Genomic DNA, 21,187 nt, shown 5'->3' with positions numbered 1-21,187 from the left:
ACATATGTGGTAAACCACTTCAGATAGGTTTCAAAACAAAACAGTTGGCAAGACAAACAGTTCATCTCCATAAACATTTCCGGAACAACGTCCGTATTAAAGATAACCCACAAAATAGTAGGGTAGAAAAGTCCACCTCGATTGCTTAGCTTTTAAACAGTTTCCTTCTTCAACCACAATTTCCTCGTAAAAGATCACCCTTTTGAAAGATAAATAAGTATCATAATTAGAATCAGGAAAGACGGGGTTTAAACGACAATGCATGAATCCTACGTGGATGACTTCGACATCTAGCACGTTACACGTACGCACACTTAACAACATCTTATAAGTCAATCACACAAAAACACACGTCCGAAACACACCACGCACGCACCCGACACGCATACAACGTACTCAAGACGCGCACACGACACACACGCAACACTCATACCCCCGGCATACCCTCACTGGGCAAACGGCTCACTTGGCTCGGAAAAGGTTCGGAAAAAGGATCGGCGTCTCGGCCTGGCTCGGTGTCTCGGCCGCCTGGCTCGGCACCTCGGCCGGCTGTCTCGCCGCCTGGCTCGGTGTCTCGGCCGACCGTCTCGGCTGCCTGGCTCGGCACCTCGGCCGACTGTCTCGGCCGCCTGGCTCGGCACCTCGGCCGACCGTCTCGGCCGCCTGGCTCGGCACCTCGGCCGACCGTCTCGGCCGCCTGGCTCGGCACCTCTGCCGACAGTCTCGGCCGCCTGGCTCGGCACCTCGGCCGACTGTCTCGGCCGCCTGGCTCGGCACCTCGGCCGACCGTCTCGGCCGCCTGGCTCGGCACTGGCTCGGCGTCTGTCTCGGCATCTGGCTCGGCACCTGGCGCGGCACCTGTCTCGGCATCGGCTCGGCACCTGTCTCGGCATCTGGCTCGGCACCTGGCGCGGCACCTGTCTCGGCACTGGCTCGGCACCTGGCCCGACATCTGGCTCGGCGTCTCGGCCGCTGGCTCGATCACGTGCACACAAACTTTCCCCCAACCAACGATTCTCAAACCTTATACGACAATCACAACACACATTCCACAACCCAAAACACACCCGAAAACATGAGATCAAACCTTCAAAACTCCCCACAACACTGCCCTAGGCCGAACCCCAAAACTCTCGGCCAACACACACAAACCACCCGAACCAAACGCTGTTTTCCCCGAGCCATCTCTTGGCCAAACACACCCACATACATCCCAAAGACCACACACTCAGATTCACACCCATTGCACATAAATACATCACCCAAAAACATACATCCATCAGAAAAGCGCAGTTCACTTACAAAAATCACTATAAAATCACCAGACCTCCAAAGAAGCTGAAATTTTAACACCACACAGAAGACACACCAAGGTTTATACAGTTAAAATTTCGTACCAAAAGGAGATCGTTTGCTCAGTCAAAAAGGGTTCGGAGCCCACTGTCGGTCACAACCAAAATCAAACTCACACCAACACATAGCCACAAGTCCTATACGGCATCTAAACAACTCAAAAACGTCCTATATGCATGTGTTTTCGAAATTAGCATGGGTTAGGGTCTTGGGTTACCTTTCCCGGAGAGTTCAAATAAGGGTCGAAAGCTTTCCCTTCTCCGACTCCGATTCAAAACGAGAGGAAGTAACACCTTGATGAAACCAAGAAACCGATGAGAGGGAGTGAATGGGGGAAAGGTGAGAACCGAGAGGGAGAAAGAGAGAAACCTTACCGTGATGAGAGAACGATTGCGAGAGAGAAAATAGAGAAACCGATGTGGGGGAGAGATTGGAAAGGAGAGAGTGTATCGGTTAAGTGGGAGTGGGGAGAGGTTGAGGAAGTAGTGGGGAGAGGGAGAGAAACCGAGAGAGAGAGGGAGAGAGAGAGAGAGATTTAATTGTTAATTAGGATTTTCTTTTGTTTTTCAATTAATCATAAAAACTAAATATCCACACACATAAATAATATAAATCAATTAAGACTTTCCACACATATCTTAACCAAGATATTCACAAAATCAAACCTTAACTAACAAGAAATCAAAATTTTTTTTTTTCGGCTATTACATTCCTCCCACCTTAAAAGAAATTTCGTCCCGAAATTCCCTAGATCACTCAAACAGCTCTGGAAACTTCTCTCTCATCTTATCTTCTAATTCCCATGTTGCTTCTTCGACCCCATGATTCCTCCACCGTACTTTCACCGAAACAATTGACTTATTCCTCAATTCTTGCACCCTTCGATCCAAAATGGCCTCGGGCTTCTCCTCATAACTTAGATCGGGATTTAGGACCATCATCTCTTCTTGGTGAACTATGTGTGCGGGGTCAAACACGTACTTCCTCAATTGTGACACATGGAAGACGTTGTGCACATTCCCAAAGCTTGGTGGTAGGGCCAATCTGTATGCTACCACGCCGACTCTATCCAAAATCTCGTACGGCCCGATAAATCGGGGTCTCAGCTTTCCTTTCACTCCAAAACGAATTATTCCTTTAGAAGGGGAAACTTTCAGAAAGACCTTTTCTCCGACTTCAAATTGTAAATCGGTCCTCCGAACATCAGCATATGATTTCTGTCGGTCCTGTGCTTCTTTGATCCTCCCACGGATTTGTCGGACAATCTCTATCATCTCTTCTACAGAGTCTGGTCCGAAAATTCTTCTCTCACCCACTTCATCCCAATAAAGTGGTGATCTACACCTCTTCCCATACAATGCCTCATATGGAGCCATGTTGATAGTCGCCTGGTAACTATTGTTGTAAGCGAACTCTACCAATGGCAACACTTCTTCCCAACCTACGCCTCGATCTAGCACCACGGCTCGCAGCATATCTTCTAAGGTCTGTATCGTTCTCTCTGACTGCCCATCGGTTTGTGGGTGGAAGGCAGTACTAAAATTCAACTTAGTCCCCAACTCGCGCTGCAAGCTCGTCCAAAATCTAGAAGTAAATTTGGCATCGCGATCGGATGTAATTGTCGCTGGTACTCCATGCAAGCGTATAATCTCCCGTACATATATCTTAGCCAACTCGTTGGATCCATAAGTAGCACGAACCGGTACAAAATGAGCAGATTTGGTGAGACGATCTATAATCACCCAAATCACAGTGTTTCCTCGCTGGGATTTTGGCAGTCCTGTCACAAAGTCTATTGCAATATGTTCCCACTTCCATTCTGGAATCTCAAGGGTTTGCAATCTCCCATAGGGCCGTTGGTGTAGCGCCTTTACTTGTTGACATGCCAGGCATCTCTCCACAAATGCTGCAACATGCTTTTTCATACCGTTCCACCAAAATTGCCTCTTCAAGTCTTGATACATCTTGGTACTTCCTGGGTGTGCAGCGTATGGGGTTTCATGTGCTTCTCTCATGATTTCCATTCTCAGGCCTTCATCTTTAGGCACACACAACCTTCCCTTGTATGTGAGACCCTTATCCGCTGCCTCACGAAAATTTCCGAGTTCACCCGTCCTCATTTCTGAGCGAATCTTTTCTAGTAACGTATCTCGCCGTTGAGCTTCCACAATCCTGGCTCTTAGGTCGGGTTCCATCACCAACGTGGCTACTATTCCTTCCACAGTCTCGGGCATTCTCACTACTTCCAACCGCATCTTACTGAACTCCTGGATCAAACTCTCCTCGATAGTAAGAAAGGTGGCCAGCTGAGATTGAGACTTCCTACTAAGGGCATCGGCCACTACGTTTGCTTTTCCCGGATGGTAATTTATACCACAATCGTAGTCCTTCACCAACTCGAGCCATCTACGTTGGCGCATGTTCAACTCCTTTTGCTCAAAGAAGTACTTTAGACTCTTATGGTCCGTATATATCTCACAACGGACTCCATAGAGATGATGTCTCCAGATCTTCAGTGCGTGTACCACGGCTGCCAGTTCTAAGTCATGTGTCGGATAGTTCAGCTCATGGGGCTTCAATTGTCTCGATGCATATGCAATCACTTTCCCCTCCTGCATAAGCACACATCCAAGTCCCACCTTCGACGCATCCGTATACACCGCATAGTCAGTCCCTGACTCCGGCACAGCTAGAATTGGTGCGGTGGTCAATTTCTCCTTCAACAACTGAAAGCTCGCCTCACATTCTGGTGTCCAATTCATCTTGACTCCCTTTTTCAGTTGTTGTGTCATTGGCCTTGCTATCTTCGAGAATCCCTCAATGAATCTTCGATAATAGCCTGCCAGTCCTAAGAAGCTTCGAATTTCATTTTGTGTAGAAGGTGACTTCCATTCCTATACAGCTTCCACCTTGGCCGGGTCTACACGAATCCCATCTGAGGTTACTACATGTCCAAGAAAGTTCACTTCCTTGAGCCAAAACTCGCATTTACTGAACTTGGCATATAATTTCTCGTCCCTTAGAGTTGCTAGGACGGTTCTCAAGTGCTCTTTGTGCTCCTCCACGTTCTTCGAGTAAACGAGCACATCATCGATGAAAACTAGAACAAACCGATCCAAATACGGATGGAACACGCGGTTCATAAGGTCCATGAACACTGCCGGGGCGTTCGTCAGTCCAAAAGGCATCACAACGAACTCATAATGATCATACCTTGTTCGAAAAGCCGTCTTGGGTACATCTTCTCGCCGAACCCTCAGCTGATGGTACCCAGACCTCAAATCCATCTTAGAGAAGACTCCTGCCCCTCGAAGTTGGTCAAACAAGTCGTCTATCCTTGGTAGTGGATACTTGTTCTTCAGCGTCAGTTTGTTTAGCTCTCGATAGTCGATGCACATCCTCATCGTTCCATCCTTTTTCTTTACAAACAACACTGGTGCTCCCCATGGCGACACGCTAGGTCTAATGAATCCCAATTCCAGTAGCTCTTGTAGTTGCACCTTAAGCTCCTCCAACTCTTTTGGCGCCATCCTATAAGGTGCTTTGGATATTGGTGCCGATCCGGGCTCCAGATCGATCGTGAATTCTACCTGCCTGTCGGGTGGGGGTCCCGGCAATGCATCGGGGAAGACATCGGGATATTCACTCACTATCGCCACATCTTCCATCTTCCTGTCTTTCTTCTCCTCCCCATTCAAATAAACAAGGTACGCTGGACATCCCTTCCTCATCATTGTAGTGGCTTGCAGCGCGGAGACAATGGACTTGCGTCGGTTCATTGAGATTCCGTAAAACTTCGTCGGCTCTTTTCCCGGGGTTTCAAACGAAATTTCTCTTTCTCTACAATGAAGGGTAACGTGGTTCTCTGCTAACCAATCCATACCCAAGATTATGTCTACGCTACCCATCGTCATTACTTGTAAATTATGAGCCAACAAACTGAGTTCACCTATTCCAAAGTTCACACACGCACAAGATCGGGATATATCTATAGTCCCGCCTACAGGTGAGGTCACACTCATAGTGGGTTCGGTCTTAACAGTAGGTAATCCTAATGTATCCACACAAGAAGTTGATATAAAGGAATGCGATGCACCCGTATCAAACAAGACAACTATAGGCGTGTTGAGAAGTGTGCCCATACCTGCCAAGTTTCCTTGCCCAAAGGTTTCTTTCCCGTTTGCCGGCTGCTTCCCCTTCAAGGCGTAGGCTCTTGCTTGCGACGGCAGTCCTTGGCGGCGTTGTTGCGGTTGAGGTGCAGGTAGTGCCTGGGATGGTGGACGGAAGCCTAACTGGTTCTGTCTCGTCCCCGTTCCCATGTTCTTATTTGGGCAACTTCGGAAGTAATGGCCACTTCCACCACAGCTGAAGCATCTAGGGTCTCGACACTCTCCGGTGTGGTACTTGAAGCATCTTCCACATTGAGGGTTCCTCGGCGGAAAGCTTGCCCTCGGGTGATAGGTATTCTGTCTCCCGCCATTGTAGGGTGGGTTCTTCATGTGTTGTGGCCTCTTGCCACCAGACTGAGTGTGATCACCATCCCACCTCCTCTTCTCTTGGTGACCTGACTGAGCTTGTAGGGGTGTCGCGTTTGTTGTCGCCACCACTTTTGGTTTAGGGAGTGCATCTTCCACGTCCAGTGCACAAGTCAAGATCTCCGAGTAGGAGAGTTCTCCTCGACAAGCCAATGCGGCCTTTATCTCATCCTTGAGCCCGGCCCGGAACTTCACCGCCCATTTCTCGTCGGTGTCCATCAACTCGGGCGCATATCGTGCCATCTGCGCGAGGGCTCGGTCGTACTCAGTTACAGTCATTCGGCCTTGGCTCAGCGTGTGGAATTCTACCACCTTGGCCCGTCTGTACGTCTTTGGGACATACTTGTTATCAATCTCCATTTTAAATTCCTCCCATGTTAACGCTTCCAAGCGTGCAGGATTCATAGTTCTTTGCCGAGTCTCCCACCAGTAATCGGCATCACCTGATAGTTGAAAGGTGGCGCAAGCAATGCGCTCCCTGTCTGTGCACTCCATGACCCTGAAAATACGCTCGATGCCGCGTATCCACTCTTCGGCTTTTGAGGGATCTCCCTGTCCATCGAATTTAGGGGGATTCTGCCTGGAGAACGTAACTATGAATCTTTCTTGCTGAGGCGGGGGTGGAGGTGGTGGTGGAGGTGGTGCCTCAGCGTTGGGTCCTTGTTGTGGGCGGCGTTCACGTCTTGGCGGCATTCTGATTCAAAATCCAAAAAGTGTTACTACAATTCTCATCCAAAATTACCACTTTCTCAAAATTTTCTCATAATCTTCAAGTAGTAAGATGCAACACATAGGATATATATCAAAATCAAATTCTCATTAAAAGAAAGGAGGTCAAACGTTGTTTCCCAAGAGCAGATCGTACTAAAAACAAAACTAACAAGACATCAACTATTCTATTTCTAGACTACGACTCGATCATCCTCATCCATAGGCCCTTCCTCCGGGTCCTCGTCATCGTCCTCCTCGGAGTTCCCTTGCGGAGCCTCCTCGGGTTCCTCCTCATAGTCATCTTCAAACCCTTGCTCATCCTCGTACATACTCACGTACTTGTCCTGATACACGATCCCCTCTTGCACATCCTGTGGGGGCTGCTCCTCTCGAGAGTCTACCAGTGCACAATACACGGCCTTCCGAAAGCCAGCCATGTCGCCCACCATGTCATCGGTAACAGGCTCATGCCACGTGTACCTCCTCGCCGTTCTTTCAGCCCACTCCTTCCAGCTGTCAGGGAGCAATTCTATTAGCTTCTCAATGCCGTCATGCTCTGTCACTCCGAACTCCTGAGCTGCCCTCCAGAGGGTGTCGAAGTGCGCTACGAACTCAATCAACGGTATGTGATCCTTCTTTCGATACACTCTATACTCTCTGAGCACCCTCTGTGCCCTAAGTCTATCACGATCACTCCGTCGCGGGGTTCGAAACATACGCGCCATCTATAGAAAAACAGAAACAATCGCCTCGCATATAAAAACAGGGTGCATAACCGAAGAAGAGAGAGATATGTGTATGCAGACGTATCACTGTTCTAATTCCAAGCCCGCTGGTGTTCAAAGGCCATAAGTCCTTATCTACTATAGGTCCAAGAAGCACTAGTGAAACCTCTCACGTCTAAGTTCAAACAGTCAAAAGGCCAACACATTCACACGTAACAGCTCACATCAACATTCACGTCATCATAGCATCACACATCAGCCACATGCTTTCATATAAATTCAACACACAAAAACAGTTCATAACTCTCATAATTTCCAACTTTTCACATCACTTTGTACCCTTCCACATGCATCAATATTTACTTACTTTCCAAAAATCATTTTCAAAACCCAAAATCACAATTTCCTCCACTTCCACATACTTTCCAAAAATTCAAAATTTTCATTACCTCATTTCAGGTTGAGTGCGATGAGTCGGATGTTGAGCCAATGACACTTTTGAAAACTTACTCAAAACAGAAAAAGACTCTTGGATCCAGAGCAGAAAGAAAACCTAGGCTCTGATACCACTCTGTCACGCCCGCATTTCCTAAGGATAGGAAGTACGGTGGACCGCGACTAGGGGAGGAATAAAGAAGCGGGGAAGAAAGGGGAGAACAAGAATACTTGACCCGAAAACGTTTAATTAGAGGAAGTTCACTTCAAAACAATGTACTGTAGCGACATTTCTAAAGTTAAAGTAAACAGAGTTTAAATGAAAACATTGTATCAGATTACAAAGCAGCGGAAAAGACCAAGAGATAGATAATGCCGGGTATGACGACACGACACCATCCAAAAGGCAAAGTAAAAACACAATTTTGACTTTAATTGCTCAACATCCGTCATCCCCATCGTCGCTCAACCTGCACATTAAGAAAACAACATGCAGGGCTAAGTACTTATTGCACTCAGTGGACACACGCCAAAATCATAGTTTGTCATGCCATAACAGTGTAACCTTGGGGTTTTAAGTGTAAAGAAAATAACCCAAGTACACTAAAACATATTTCATAAATTCGACTGCGCAGTCATTTTCAGATATTGCCACCCTTATTCCCACCATCGTACACTATCTGATCCAACGGGTGACAAGGGGCGTGGCCACACCCCAGGTCAACTAGACCGGCCAACTTGCTCTCAGATGGCTCCCGATCTCGTGTACACTAGCCTGAGGGTTCGCAGCCCAACAGACCCGAATTCGATTAAACATATGTGGTAAACCACTTCAGATAGGTTTCAAAACAAAACAGTTGGCAAGACAAACAGTTCATCTCCATAAACATTTCCGGAACAACGTCCGTATTAAAGATAACCCACAAAATAGTAGGGTAGAAAAGCCCACCTCGATTGCTTAGCTTTTAAACAGTTTCCTTCTTCAACCACAATTTCCTCGTAAAAGATCACCCTTTTGAAAGATAAATAAGTATCATAATTAGAATCAGGAAAGACGGGGTTTAAACGACAATGCATGAATCCTACGTGGATGACTTCGACATCTAGCACGTTACACGTACGCACACTTAACAACATCTTATAAGTCAATCACACAAAAACACACGTCCGAAACACACCACGCACGCACCCGACACGCATACAACGTACTCAAGACGCGCACACGACACACACGCAACACTCATACCCCCGGCATACCCTCACTGGGCAAACGGCTCACTTGGCTCGGAAAAGGTTCGGAAAAAGGATCGGCGTCTCGGCCTGGCTCGGTGTCTCGGCCGCCTGGCTCGGCACCTCGGCCGGCTGTCTCGCCGCCTGGCTCGGTGTCTCGGCCGACCGTCTCGGCTGCCTGGCTCGGCACCTCGGCCGACTGTCTCGGCCGCCTGGCTCGGCACCTCGGCCGACCGTCTCGGCCGCCTGGCTCGGTACCATCGGCCGACCGTCTCGGCCGCCTGGCTCGGCACCTCGGCTGACCGTCTCGGCCGCCTGGCTCGGCACCTCGGCTGACCGTCTCGGCCGCCTGGCTCGGTACCTCGGCCGACCGTCTCGGCCGCCTGGCTCGGCACCTCGGCTGACCGTCTCGGCCGCCTGGCTCGGTACCTCGGCCGACCGTCTCGGCCGCCTGGCTCGGCACCTCGGCTGACCGTCTCGGCCGCCTGGCTCGGCACCTCGGCCGACCGTCTCGGCCGCCTGGCTCGGCACTGGCTCGGCGTCTGTCTCGGCATCTGGCTCGGCACCTGGCGCGGCACCTGTCTCGGCATCGGCTCGGCACCTGTCTCGGAATCTGGCTCGGCACCTGGCGCGGCACCTGTCTCGGCACTGGCTCGGCACCTGGCGCGGCACCTGTCTCGGCACTGGCTCGGCACCTGGCCCGACATCTGGCTCGGCGTCTCGGCCGCTGGCTTGATCACGTGCACACAAACTTTCCCCCAACCAACGATTCTCAAACCTTATACGACAATCACAACACACATTCCACAACCCAAAACACACCCGAAAACATGAGATCAAACCTTCAAAACTCCCCACAACACTGCCCTAGGCCGAACCCCAAAACTCTCGGCCAACACACACAAACCACCCGAACCAAACGCTGTTTTCCCCGAGCCATCTCTTGGCCAAACACACCCACATACATCCCAAAGACCACACACTCAGATTCACACCCATTGCACATAAATACATCACCCAAAAACATACATCCATCAGAAAAGCGCAGTTCACTTACAAAAATCACTATAAAATCACCAGACCTCCAAAGAAGCTGAAATTTTAACACCACACAGAAGACACACCAAGGTTTATACAGTTAAAATTTCGTACCAAAAGGAGATCGTTTGCTCAGTCAAAAAGGGTTCGGAGCCCACTGTCGGTCACAACCAAAATCAAACTCACACCAACACATAGCCACAAGTCCTATACGGCATCTAAACAACTCAAAAACGTCCTATATGCATGTGTTTTCGAAATTAGCATGGGTTAGGGTCTTGGGTTACCTTTCCCGGAGAGTTCAAATAAGGGTCGAAAGCTTTCCCTTCTCCGACTCCGATTCAAAACGAGAGGAAGTAACACCTTGATGAAACCAAGAAACCGATGAGAGGGAGTGAATGGGGGAAAGGTGAGAACCGAGAGGGAGAAAGAGAGAAACCTTACCGTGATGAGAGAACGATTGCGAGAGAGAAAATAGAGAAACCGATGTGGGGGAGAGATTGGAAAGGAGAGAGTGTATCGGTTAAGTGGGAGTGGGGAGAGGTTGAGGAAGTAGTGGGGAGAGGGAGAGAAACCGAGATAGAGAGGGAGAGAGAGAGAGAGAGATTTAATTGTTAATTAGGATTTTCTTTTGTTTTTCAATTAATCATAAAAACTAAATATCCACACACATAAATAATATAAATCAATTAAGACTTTCCACACATATCTTAACCAAGATATTCACAAAATCAAACCTTAACTAACAAGAAATCAAAATTTTTTTTTTTTTCGGCTATTACAGGAAATGCCTCAGCTCTCAACTAAATTCAACGACATACCTTCCTCTGCTCTGAATTCTGAACTGTGTTAGTATAAATTAGGGTTTTTTCTATTTTTGTTCTAAAATAGAACTTAGCTTCCTCGTTTGTTCTAGCGTTTTTTTTGTTCCGGATTTGGGAGAGACGCATGACCCTCATGCGTCTCTTTTTAATGAGACGCATGACGATTATGCGTCTTTTATAGAGACGCATGAGGGTCATGCGTCTCTATTTTTTTTCGTTTTTTTTAACGACGCATGAGGATCATGCGTCTTAGGTATAGACGCATCTCCCTCATGCGTCTATTGTTTTTTTAAAATATAATAGACGACGCATGAGCGTCATGCGTCTTAAAAAGAGACGCATGAGCCTCATGCGTCTCTATTTCGAATTAAATCAGTTCCGCGAGAGGCAGACAGACAGAATACACGCGAGAGAGAATTCTGATAGGCGACTTCCGGCGATTCCTTGGCGATTTCTTGGCGAATCCGACGATTTCCTCTCGTTTTTCGGTAAGTTTCATTCAATCCTTCAACATTCCTTCCTTATTTTTGTTAATTTGCATAGTTTGTTTAGATTTCCCCTAATTTTTGTAAATTAGGGTTTATAACAAATTGCTCAATTTTGTCCGATTTTTTGGTGTTTAGTTAATTGTAATGGATTTTAGTGGCTAAATTCATTCTATTGTATAGTTATTCATATATTAGAGATGCTTGGTGTTGTGATTTTGGTTGTTATTGAAGAATAAAGTATAGGTTGAATTGCATATTTTAATTTAACCTTCTAATTTAGTAGCTATATGTAAATTAGGCCTTATAAAGCATGAATGGTGTTGAATTGGTTTATGATGTGTTGTTATTTTGAAGATGAATTTGAATGGATATGTAATTTGTGTTGTAAATGTTAGTTTGTAATTGTTGTTTCGTGAATATGTACTTAGATTAGATGGAGACTTCAAGTTCTAGTGGGCAATTATTATATGGACCCGAAGACCCGTCCTTGCTAAATTTGCAGAAACATCACATTTCACATAAACTAATGAAAGAGGGCACAACCCAAGTATTTAAAGTCCGAAGGACAGAAAGCAAGACTAGGGATGTCGAAATTCACGAGAATGTTAGATATTGGCTTGACGTCTTTGGTTTCAAAGGCGTGATCGATTGTGGGAATCCCATGAAGGTGGACAACGAGCTGATCACGGTGTTGATTGAGCGTTGGAGACCGGAGACACACACTTTCCATCTACCGATCGGTGAGGCGACGATCACCTTGGAAGATGTGCAAGCCATTTGGGGCTTGAGGGCGGATGGTCGCGTTTTCACAGGGCGTGACTATCATGACAACTTTCCAGACTGGACCAGCAAGTGCCGCGATCTGTTGGGATGGATACCAGATACTTCCACAGAGACAAAGCAAGGCGGTTTGTTGATGACCGCACTGATCAACCAGACAAGGATGCCTCTGGGTGATGACCTACCTATGTACGTATACATCCAAAGGGCACGTATCCATGCCCTAATTTTATTAGGAGGTCTCATTCTACCGGACACCACGGGGTGTAAGGTGCCATTTATGTGGTTGAATGGGCTTGGGGATCCAGAAGAGGTGAAGAATATTAGTTGGGGAAGTGCGGCATTGGCCTACCTTTATCATTATCTGTGCGAGGCTTCCATGGATAAGAGAAAAGAGTTGGGCGTGCCTATGATGCTTCTGCAGCTATGGGCGTGGGAAAGAATGCTCACATTGAGGCCTGCGTTCATTGGACCAGTTGTGCACGAGCCATATACACCATGTGGCGCCAGGTATATATCTAAATATTTATTTATTAATTTATATTGGGTTATTTGCTTACATCAATTTTATGTACAGGTGGAAAGGAACAACGCAGATAGGAAATGCTCCTAGACATTCGGTTGAGCATTACCGTGACCAAATATCTCTGATTAGACCTGGCCAGGTGAGTATTATTTCGGTTTAGACTTCATTTAAGAACTTATTACGGAATTATTCAGTGGCATTTGCATTGCTGTTTTGTAGTTTATCTGGACGCCATACGCACATTGCATACTGCCTGACTACTGCAATGATGTGACTGGATGCTCTCTGTGCGAGACCTACTTGGTATGTTGGGCCTATGTCGAGGCCCATGAGCCTGGACGAGTGCGACGACAGTTCAATCGGTATCAGGATATACCGCAGAATGTAGACAGGATGCTAAGGAACGCCGATCATTTAGGCAAAAATGATCGGCGTGGTAAGAAGGGAAACAACTGGGCAAACACGCATCAGTTCTACATTGGGGAGTGGGACATGAGGTACGAAAGGTTCCAAGCTGCCGAATACGCCGCACCGATGTCCTTGGATATTTCCATGAGCCCGGGTTATATGGCGTGGTATAACAGAATTACCGTGACGTACATGACTCGGCCTGGGGCACGGGCCACTGCTGGGATGAATGAGTCGGCTGCTTCGATGCGACTATTTGTAAGTTTGTTATATTAAACTATATGCTTTCATGTGATATAGATTGTTTCTTATTGATATTGGTATCATTTTTTGTCTAGGTTGAGGCTTTTCAGCGGGTTTTCCATTTAACTACGGAAGACGAAATGGACCCCCAAGTGCGCCAGATTCGAGAAATTGTTAGGACTACCCTCGAAGATACGAACAACGGTGATGTCATGGAGTACCCCGCTTCTCAACATCAGGATGTGGTCATGCCGTACCAAGAAGAAGTAGTTCCACGGCGTCATGGAGCGCGTGGTGTTCGGACTGGGGGACACGGCTACACAAAGCATTTTAGGATGTCTCAGGCGCCTCCCGATTATGTAGCACCAGAGGCGCAGTATCAAGAGCATGACCCACCCCAGTGGTATTCACACCCGACGCATGAGTCTCAGTCGCAGTGGGACCGTCCACTGCATTCTCCAAGCCAGCCTGAGCCCGATTGGAATCGTCGCCCATATTCACAAAGCCAAGACATGCCGCAATGGAGTGGGGCCCGAGCGTCGGTCGATTCATTCTTCCAGAATTATCAGGTCATGCCTCCTGTACAAGCTGAAGAAGAGGACGATGATGAAGAAGAAGATGACAACATTGTCGAGGCACATGAGGAAGAAGACGTTGTTCATAGCATCCATGGCCAACCTCGTCCAGCTGCGGAGGGTTCATCACGCAGCGGGGTTGGGAAGCTCGTGAGCAAAGTGTACAAGAGACTATCTTCGAGGAAGAACAAGGGGATTGAACCGGCTAAGTACACTCCGTCGTCGTATAAGTAGCATGAAGAATGAGGGTAGAATTGCTCGAATTGACTGAACTGATTGCAACATTGTTGCATATGATATGATATTTGGATATCTATGTTATTGTTTGGTGCTCAAATTCATGTTCATTTTTCTATGTTGGTGAATTAATCATGTTTCTATTCTATTGAAAAGTCTTAATTGAATATTAATAGATTACTATTAATGAATAACTAAATAGTGTATTAATTATGTGTTATAAATATAATTAAAGTTTGTTGAGGGCACCCCCCATCTCAGTTCATCATCGTAACAAAGAGACCAGTTCTCTTGTTTGGCTTTGTTGAGCTCGTGTATCGCAACAAGACTTTCCTCCCGTAGTGCACGTCGCCGTCGCACGTACTTGCGTACTTGAGTTGTGACACCCAATGCCCATATCATGCCTTTCGCTTTACCTCCCTTACCCTTAAGTTTAGTCAAGATATTTTTCCTCACATGGATCAAACAAAATTTGTGGTGACATATCGGCGGCTTTTTCCATTCATCAGAACGCATAGCCTTTAGGATTCCTTTATGCCTATCCGAAATGATGCACACCTCCCTTTCGTACTTCACCACATGGATTCTGACATGATCCAAAAACCACTCTCAGCTGTCGCCAGTTTCTTCATCGACAACAGCATATGCAACAGGCAGACATTTCTTGTTAGCATCAACACCACAAGCAACAAGCAGCTTACCTTTAAATCTTCCTCGAAGGTGAGTCCCGTCTATTGTTAAAACGGGTTGGCACTCCTGGAAAGCATGTATAGCAGGCCCAAGTGCCCAGAACACGTAATAGAAGACTTTAGTACGGCCCTGGCTCAACAACTCGTTATGCCTCCACTCAACGATTGTGCCTGGATTCCTATACTGCAGTTCAAGCATGTAGCCTGACAAATCCCTAAATGACTCCTCCCATCCACCAAATACAATCTCTAAAGCCCTTCTCCGTGCATACCATGCCTTCTTATAACTGATTACCACATGAAATTTGTCATGAACAAAATTTCTTACGGCTGCGGCACTGAACTCGGCATTTTTAAGCAACTGATGTCGAATACACAAAGCAATCATTGGTGATGAAAAGTTAACATGTCCTCTATCATTACGATGGCCTTCACAACTATGTCGTCCACACCACTTCCTAATCTCCCACATATCATCATGGGCCATGTGTGTAACAGAAACTTTCCACCGACATTCATTCGCTTTTTCAGCGTCGGTCTCGCTGATAATAGCTGTCCCATCTTCTGTCCTCCCTGCTGGATATTTGCACACGGCATGCCACCTTCTTACTTTGCTCTCAACCACCCTAAATTGCCGGTGTTGCCTCAGACTCCACATAGTAATAGCAGTCTTCACATGCAGCTTGCTATCAAATTTTGTTCCCGCATTAATCCGATATGGGTGTTCTTCATCCCAGTACATGGTACTGCGTTCATTACCAACTTCAGGTACCTCAGAAGGACCACTAGGCAGTCTGCGAAAATATTTCAACCCGGTGTGAACGTATTCTGGAAGTGGTTGTTCACCTTGCACGACGGGTTTATACACTACCTCCTCATCACTAGAGTCAGCACCAGAATCATCACTTAAAATCTCATCAGACGATGATGACAACAATTCTGGATCATCAAGGTCTCTTCGTACAACATGAACATCATCATGCTCTTCTACAGTCTCTTGAGTATTCAATCCAACATCAGCAGCATCTGCAACATCTGTTTGCTCATTCATACCGCAATCCATGCTCAAAGGTTCAAACCTCGTAGATGATCTAACACCATGATCAACAATTGGTGGGATGAAGGCATTTCCAACATACGAATACTCAACAAATAATTCAATATGCCGAGTAGAATTTAGAGCCGCATTGAACATATAAAATACACTTTGATCACTGTCAACCGCAGTACATACATAACTCGTACCGGTACCCAAGAAACAATGCCTCCAAGATATTTCGATGAAGTGTTGGTTTGAATATATTCTTATCTTAACACATATCATTGCAACTAATTCAGATAATGAGACACATGAATCCAATACGATGGAAGCTCTCGCACGAGGAGGATCATAACAAATACCCACTTGAGGAAGTTGATATATTCTACCACCCCAATATAAACTCACGTATACTTGCATGATTTCTGCAAAAATATATATACAAACCAACAACAATTAAAGACAATTTTTTTCATTAAACCCTAATATAGTAAGTATACAATAGATTTATCAAAAACCCTAATAATATGCAAATAAACAACAAATACGGGAGCAATGTTGAAAGATTGAAGGAAACTTACCGAAATATGAAGGGAATCGCCAAGAAATCGCCAAGGAAATCGCACGTTTTGTCTTCCTCTCTTTCTCTCGCGTATTCTGCCTATTCTGCCGTGGGTACTGATTTAAGCAAGTTAGAGACGCATGAGGCTCATGCGTCTCTTTTTAAGACGCATGACTCTCATGCGTCGTATATTATATTTTAAAAAAAACAATAGACGCATGAGGGAGATGCGTCTATACCTAAGACGCATGATCCTCATACGTCGTTAAAAAAAACGAAAAAAAAATAGAGACGCATGACCCTCATGCGTCTCTATAAAAGACGCATAATCGTCATGCGTCTCATTAAAAAGTCCCAAATCCGGAACAAAAAAAAAAACGCTAGAACAAACGAGGAATCTAAGTTCTATTTTAGAACAAAAATAGAAAAAACCCGTATAAATTACTTTCTCCGTCATCCCACAATGAGAGTCATATTTTGTTGTCTATAAAAGTCACATTTCACTTTTACCATAAAGAGTAGGTAGGTCATACGTTCCACTGAACGGTCTATTATAGAACCAATATAAAAAATGGACCTCATATGTACTAATTTTTACGACTCACTACTATTATTTATCTTTCTTAAAATTCGCACTCACGCTTACTTGTATTGTGAGATGAGGAAGTCCTATATCAACCTAGTAGAATCAATTTGGACTATTATTGTTCTGTATAGGGTAATATTAAAATTAATAATATTAATAATATACTGTTAAAATCAGTCAGAAATTTAAGTTGGATCAGTTTGCAATTATCTTATGACCAAAAAAATTGATTGTAGTATATGTGTAATTGTTTATATTTGTCAATCAAACAATATTATTTCTATTTAAATAGACAACATTATTTGAAATTGTACTACTGTTAATATAAGAGAAAACAGTGTATAAAATCGATAGAAAATTTAACGATTTGCGTATATGAAATGTAAGGGCATACTTTAATATATGACCGTTCAATGAAATTTAATTTTGAATACCAACTTATAAATATATGTGGTAACAATTAATCTATTAACTTTATTTAATTTTTGCAATCAATTGCACTACGCATCTTACTTGAAAATATTACGAGCAAAGTAAATTGAGCTAAAGAGGGAGGAGGATTATTTCTTGCGAAACGAGAAAATGAATTACTGCCTTGAACTTCAAGCATTTCGAAACAGAATAACAGCTCAATTAAGGTTGAACAAATACAGTTGACACATGCTACTATTGTTTGTTATAACTACTAGATTGATGAAAGGTCTGATTTGTGAAATGAAATTACATCAATGATTGATCGAGGTTATTCAAGTATGTATCAAAAATGACCACGCATCACAATTAATTGAATCATTTAAACCAAAATTCGTTAGAAACATTCATGTCACAACATTTTGAATTAACATCAGTATAAAAATTAACCTCACTTTGCTATATTTGACAGCAACAAGATATATCTCGATGCATATGCCTGGTTTTGCTGGAGATGATGGATGCATAAGAACGAGTTCGAATTCCATGTAATCTAAGTCAGCTTCCTCTTCCTGCCAAGAACGGGAGCTACTTGAAATCTAGGTCCACCCATCCGCCACTTCTTGAATGCAGCTATGGAGGATTGACCGGCTTCATACACTTCAAGAATAAGCGGAGAACATAGTCATTAGGAACAGATCCTTTTAAAGAAAACGAAATGAGAAGATGAAAAAATTAACTTCCAATTATAAAGTAGATATATGTGTACAAGTAGTTCACAAATTCTGCTAACTCACATTTGATTTCTTCATTAGTTAGAAGTGTCAAGTATTTGGGGGTCATTGTCAGTGTTAGAGCATGAGCCTTAACCAACACGTCCCTGTATCTGGTCTGGAATGCCACAAGAAGGAATGGGCCAATGGTTCTGTCTCTGATTCTGTCATTAAAAGACAAGAAACTAAGCTGGGCAATAACTCATAACGCATGGTATGAAGTTGGACTTCTGAAACTAACATTCTTGCACAGCACAGATCAAGAATTTACACAACACTCAACAGCTACAACGAAAGAGACTACATTTACCGAAGGTGTACAAGTGATATAATTAGGGGCGATAAACATGGTAGCGTGAAACTAGATCCGAGCGTATCCATCATTCTATTCTTAAAGACAACATTTGAAGGCCCCACTTGTAGGAAATATAATCATTCTTATATAGGAAGTAAGAAACTGTATCTTAAGATGAAGGGAGAGCAAACTTGATGCTAAGGATTAACACTCTGGTCATTCAGGAAAAATAATTAAGCTAAATTTGCTTGATCACTATGAAATAACACATCCATAAACTTTATTTTACCTATGAAAACGCACGAACTAAACTTTTTTGAGGTCAAGTTACAAAATTCAATCACACTATGCTGGTATGAGGTTTTGACAGGTTAATAGACGATATAAGCCCAATGCACAGTGCACACACAACACTGTTTGAAAGTAGTTTTCTTTAATTTTCCAGCACACAACAAAGAAATGGTTAGTCATACAGAGATGAATATGAGAATTTCCAGACACCACAGAAGCTTTTGGAAGGACTTACAGCAGTGCAATCTTGCATCCCAACTCGTAAAAGTAAGGAGACCGGCTTCTTAAATCCACATGGGCAGCATCAGCTGCTATTTCTTCTCTTGTTTTAGATCTAGCAAGGAACAAATCATGAAAGTGAAACTAAGAAATAATCTAAATATTTATAATCACTTCAAATTAGCACAGATAAGATATGTATCATTTCCTTACCTTCCAAATTAAAGCAGCACACATGTTTCATTTTTTTTTCTAGAGAGGGCATTGATATACAATCTTCCAAAAGCCCTCATCTCAACATTTCATAGAAAGGTAAACTTATAACAGCATAAATTAGATCTAGCAAGGAACAAATCATGGAAATAAGAAATAATCAAGATGTTTACATTCACTTCAAATTGGCAGAGAAAAGATAGTAGTATATCATTTCCTAGCTTTCAAACTAAAGCCATACATTGTTCCTTTCATTTTTTTCTGGAGAGGGCATATATATACTCACAAACCACAATCTTTCAAAAGTTCTCATTTCATCGCTTCATGGAAAGGTAAACTTATAACAGCATAAAATAGGATTAGAATGAGATATTACTCTCTATCGAAACACGGAGGAACCCTTATAGATACAAGCTGTCTCAAATACAATTCACGAACAAGCCAGAACGGAAGCTCAGCTCTCGAACCAGCTTCCACCTAACAACCAGCACAAGTTTAACAACAAATCAACAGTAATTTCTACAAATCTAGGCTAACCTAAGACTGCTAAACATGCTACCAGAATCACCAGCCACAATACCTTATCCGCATCATCGCTCGAATCTAAGAGCCCTACCCCATTTGCACCATATTGGAAAACGGTAGGGACAAGCTAAGCAAAAAAATCATGTAATCATTAAACCATCAATTTTCCACTTCAAAATATGCAGGACAGTAATTCAAGCAAGCACACACCTCTTCTTCAGCTAATATATCACCGATGTCATAGTAACTGGCCATGCTATAGAAGCTAATTAAAACACCGATCTGTATCTGCAAGAAGCTAAAAATGTAAAGACAAGGACGGAGACTGCGTTTCTTCGATAATCAATCAAATAAACAACGATTAAATTTGCAAATTCTAACCTACCAGCGAATCAAAGTGGAAAGCAGATCTAAGAAGAAGATGGAAATTGAAATGGAAATTGCCCTATAAAAAGACACAAAACGACTGCGGATTTACTTCAAAATTTGCGTGTGTAGAGAGGAAGAGAAATCGAGAGGGTGTAAGCGTTAGTAATCCGAATTTTTCCCTTTTGCCGCCAAGTAAGGGAGCGGGACTCAGGAGTGAAAAAAATATTAATAAAAAATATCGAATTTTCATTTGTTTTGATTTATTAGGGTAAATTCATAAATGTCAAATGAATCAGGTTGATTTTATCAAATCCAAATAAAAATTGCAGAACTAATAAATTTAAATGATATTGTAATTTCTTTACAAATTAAACATTGATCAAATAGCATTTGACATGACGCCACTTGATAAAAAATGTTATTAGCACCTAAATACGCGGATTTAAATATCATTGTATTTTTTTCACAAACTGATATAGTTAAAAAAAATGAACTGATGTGACACTACATCTAAATGAATTCTCAAACTTCTTTTACATAGGTCATCTCTCCCTAACCATAATTTCCGATCATACTTTTTTCATAATTAAAATGACATCGTTTTTATGAAGCTGTTCCACGCCGACTATCATGATTGTTTTAGGCCAATATTCAACTTTCTTTGATTCATCTATAATTAAGTTCGTATATTTATTCATAGCTTTCAAAATATGTAGACAAAATGAAAACTACACTCAAAGTTTGTCTCTTTAGTAAAAAATAAATCTTTTTTATGCACTATTGCATAAGTAAAACAACACAAGTGGTCACCTCGTTTATTTAAGTTCATGTATTTGTTTACAATTTAAAAAAAGTTAGGCTTTCTTCAAAAACAAGTAAAAGACCCCAAATGATACTATGTTACAGAGATATAATATCATTTGATAGTATTCGATTTGATGAATTAGATAAGATTATGTCTTATAAATATTATCCGGTTGAGTAGACTGTAGATAAGATACAATCCAATCTTTAAATTTGGGACAATGCCATAAAATTAATTTTGGCTTATGAGTCATGGATTCCCCTGTGACAATACTAATCACGGGTAATCCCCGACTAAATCAA

General features: G+C 43.6%; 1 protein-coding gene across 2 annotated transcripts; it reads right to left on the bottom strand.

Moving 5' to 3' along the window:
• Positions 1-17,687: 17,687 nt before the first annotated feature.
• Positions 17,688-20,286, bottom strand: LOC121761038 (probable DNA replication complex GINS protein PSF3). 2 transcript variants are annotated; one of them, XM_042156623.1, is made up of 7 exons: positions 20,093-20,286; positions 19,922-19,999; positions 19,767-19,838; positions 19,563-19,663; positions 18,990-19,088; positions 18,193-18,332; positions 17,688-18,055 (listed from the first exon to the last, which is right to left on the bottom strand). In XM_042156623.1, exons 2-7 carry the CDS (start codon positions 19,964-19,966, stop codon positions 17,949-17,951), a joined length of 564 nt encoding a protein of 187 aa, XP_042012557.1. In that variant the 5' UTR covers positions 19,967-19,999; positions 20,093-20,286; the 3' UTR covers positions 17,688-17,948. The 2 variants fall into 2 exon arrangements, with proteins under 2 accessions (XP_042012557.1, XP_042012556.1); XM_042156622.1 differs by having other exon boundaries at positions 17,689-18,055; positions 20,097-20,286.
• Between the last annotated feature and the right edge of the window lie 901 nt (positions 20,287-21,187).

Source organism: Salvia splendens, chromosome 13 (genome assembly GCF_004379255.2).
Source record: "Salvia splendens isolate huo1 chromosome 13, SspV2, whole genome shotgun sequence".
Taxonomy (NCBI): Eukaryota; Viridiplantae; Streptophyta; class Magnoliopsida; order Lamiales; family Lamiaceae; genus Salvia; species Salvia splendens.
This window is presented reverse-complemented; position numbering and strand designations above follow the sequence as displayed.